Source organism: Stomoxys calcitrans, chromosome 4 (genome assembly GCF_963082655.1).
Source record: "Stomoxys calcitrans chromosome 4, idStoCalc2.1, whole genome shotgun sequence".
Classification (NCBI taxonomy): Eukaryota; Metazoa; Arthropoda; class Insecta; order Diptera; family Muscidae; genus Stomoxys; species Stomoxys calcitrans.
In genome coordinates, this window is record NC_081555.1 from 135670163 (window position 1) to 135672997 (window position 2835).

The 2835-nt window shown below is 44.4% G+C and overlaps 1 protein-coding gene across 1 annotated transcript; it reads left to right on the plus strand.

Moving 5' to 3' along the window:
- The first annotated feature begins 1986 nt into the window (after positions 1-1986).
- LOC131997033 (uncharacterized) lies at positions 1987-2343 on the plus strand. The gene has a single exon (XM_059367283.1). The coding sequence runs from the start codon at positions 1987-1989 to the stop codon at positions 2341-2343; it is 357 nt and encodes a 118-aa protein (XP_059223266.1).
- Positions 2344-2835: the final 492 nt, after the last annotated feature.

Below are 2835 nucleotides of genomic sequence, written 5' to 3' on the forward strand. Positions count from 1 at the left end.
AGCTTTCAGCTAAGTTTTCCGTGGTAACGAATGATATCACACAAATTGGAGCTCAAAGTTCCAGCCTGTGTGGTGCTCATAGTTATTCTGACACGGGATACCACCACTTTAACCCTCCTCCGTTTCAGAGGAGGATTAAAGGGGTTTTTTATACCGAAGGCAGTGGAGCTGCTATATAGTGCGGTCAAGGATTTTAAGCCGATCAGTCTCTTCTCCTTCTCTGTTAAAACCTTGGAAAGAATTTTGGATTTCCACATAAGGCGTGAACTTGAGGGGTCGTATATAAAGGGCAGATCAGTAGAACCTGCTCCTCATGGTGTGGTGCATCACCTAGAGACGACACTGTATTAAAGGGACCTTGGCGACAGTTTTGGATATTGAAGAAGCCTTTAACAATGTGCATGTGTCTGCGATACAAGCGTGATAGTTTGGATGAATGGAATGGTTTTCCGTAGAGAGATCATGACCATAGCCAGTTTCTCTCTATTGGTCAAATGTCGGTAAGGATTAATGCCAACAGGAGTAAAAAATCGAAATTTTTAGAGCTGCAATATTTTAAGGCCCTAGGTTGCCCGGGCGCTTTTTGGCAAGCCCCTAGAGTTGGTCAGCTTGGTATTTCGGAAATTTGCTGTCAAATCTTCGTTTGTGGTCCAATTTCCAAATTTTTAATAGTGCTCCAAAATCTCTACAAAAAAATCCGTTTGAGTTATACAAAATTTCCCCCTGGTTCTCACACAGCATATTTTCTACTAGTTTTTTTTCGGTTCTATCCCACTGTGCAGCGTTATTTCACCGCTGCAATGGATTCTTGTAGTTGATGGGATTCTGTTTGGATTAAAGTCGAAAGAGGTAAGCGGGGACGTTCTTCGTGCTGCTTTAGACTGCACAGCTTCTTGTGCTACAGATTGCGTGGTCAGGATGGAAGCTAGGAAGTCGGAACTTTTCCTATTTACAAGGAGAACGAGGATTTCGGAACTAGCCACACTGCTGGGATTAACTTTGGAATTGTCCACATCACCTAAACTTCTTAGCTTGATTCTCGGCTTTGTGGCAATTTACTCATGTCAGAAGCTTGTAGGCAGTAAGTGGGGTCTACGGCCTAGGTTAATGTACTGACTGTACTCGGCGATGGTATGGCCCGACATGTGCGGGTTTTATACAGGCACCTGCCATGTTGTCTTATTCCTGCAGGGCTCTTAACCCCGGGTGAGTTCGATGTGTCGACCAACGCCCCCATACATATCCGAAGCTAGCATGAGTACCAATTCAAGTTTACGTTGTTTGGACGTGTCCTCCCCCTTGGTAAAGAGTAGAGCACTATCTAAACTCTTGCCGTTCTATAGGCCAAGGCACCCGGTTGAGTACATGCAACTCCACACCGATGATCGAAACGCCCTTCCTGCGTTTTTAGGTGAGAAACCACAGCCACCACGTTGCTCCCAACTCGGGCCTCACCATTAGTCAGGCTACAAACGAAGTTCCAGGGGCTCCAGACTCCCGTGGTACCAGATTAAGGGCTCTGGTCAGACTACGTAGTCCTCCTCCTCTACTTGGTGATTTAGGGGCGTAATCTAGACAGGGTAAATAGGGTTGACATGAGATTCATGACTGGGGCTATTAGCACTGCTGCGACAAGATCACTGGAGGTCAGGATGGGAATCGATTTGTTTATAAAGGAGTCGACAGTGAGGACATTGTTTAGTCCAATCAGACATACCCGTGTGCAAGACAACATACTGAATGGTCTGCAGACGGACTTACAGGTATGGACGGAAATAGTGAACCGTGGACTTTATATTAGGAAACCGATTCTGACGGAATGGCTGAAGCATCGGATTAGGTTTATTTTACAGACGGATCTAAGATGGAGAATGGAAACGGTTGTAACTATTTTCAACCAAGTGTCTTGGCTCTCTTAGAAGGTGCAAGAATTACTTCACTCTCGTTGACCTTTTCAATATCACTACCACCTATATAAGGCTGAAGATGGAATATATTTCACATGCATGGGCTGAAGCTTCCAAATCAGCCTTGGAACTTCTGGACCGCGTTCAGAGAAGAGCGTTGGTGTTGATTGGCGACGATAGGGTATCCAGTTCTATGGTTTCCCCTGATCATCGTAGTAATGTGGGTTGTGTGACGCTGTTCTATCGATACTTCCATGGTGTGTGCTTCACAGATATTGATCTCCTTATTCCTGAAGTAAGGATAAAGAATACTAGACTTTCTAGTAACTCACTCCCGTTTGTAATTGATTGGCCAGCTGGCCGCACCATGCACTATAGAGAAAATCTGACTTCTGTATCTACAGCGATAGTCAAGCTTGAATTGGTACGAGTCTAACATCTAAAGTTTTGAGTCGTTGTCTAGAGGTTTTAAAATCTCTTTTGAGGTTTCATATCCTTGCTATATGCTGGGTTCCAGTACATAAGGATATTTTAAAAAACGGAATAGCGGACGTGCTTGCGAGATCGGGTGTAAACCTTGGTCTGTGTCAATACGGAATGTACAACAAATGACAAATCGTTTGCACTTTCATTCCCCAAACGATAACGATGCGGATAATGCCATCCTCTGAGAAGGCGTTAATTTCCTTCTTACACTCCAAAGCTGCATCGCGGTTGTTGTTGCCCTGATGGCCAGTTTAACGCGTTAACACCACACCACTTTACGTATTCCGTGATCGCCAGGTTTTCCGCCTGCAGAACTTTATTATGTTCAGGCAGTCTAAAACTGATTTCAATTCCTGGTTTTTCAATGTAGACCCCATAGACTTGATGAATGATCTCTTGTAGATCTCCCAGATGGCAATACCAGAGTTTCGTCTATCCAAGA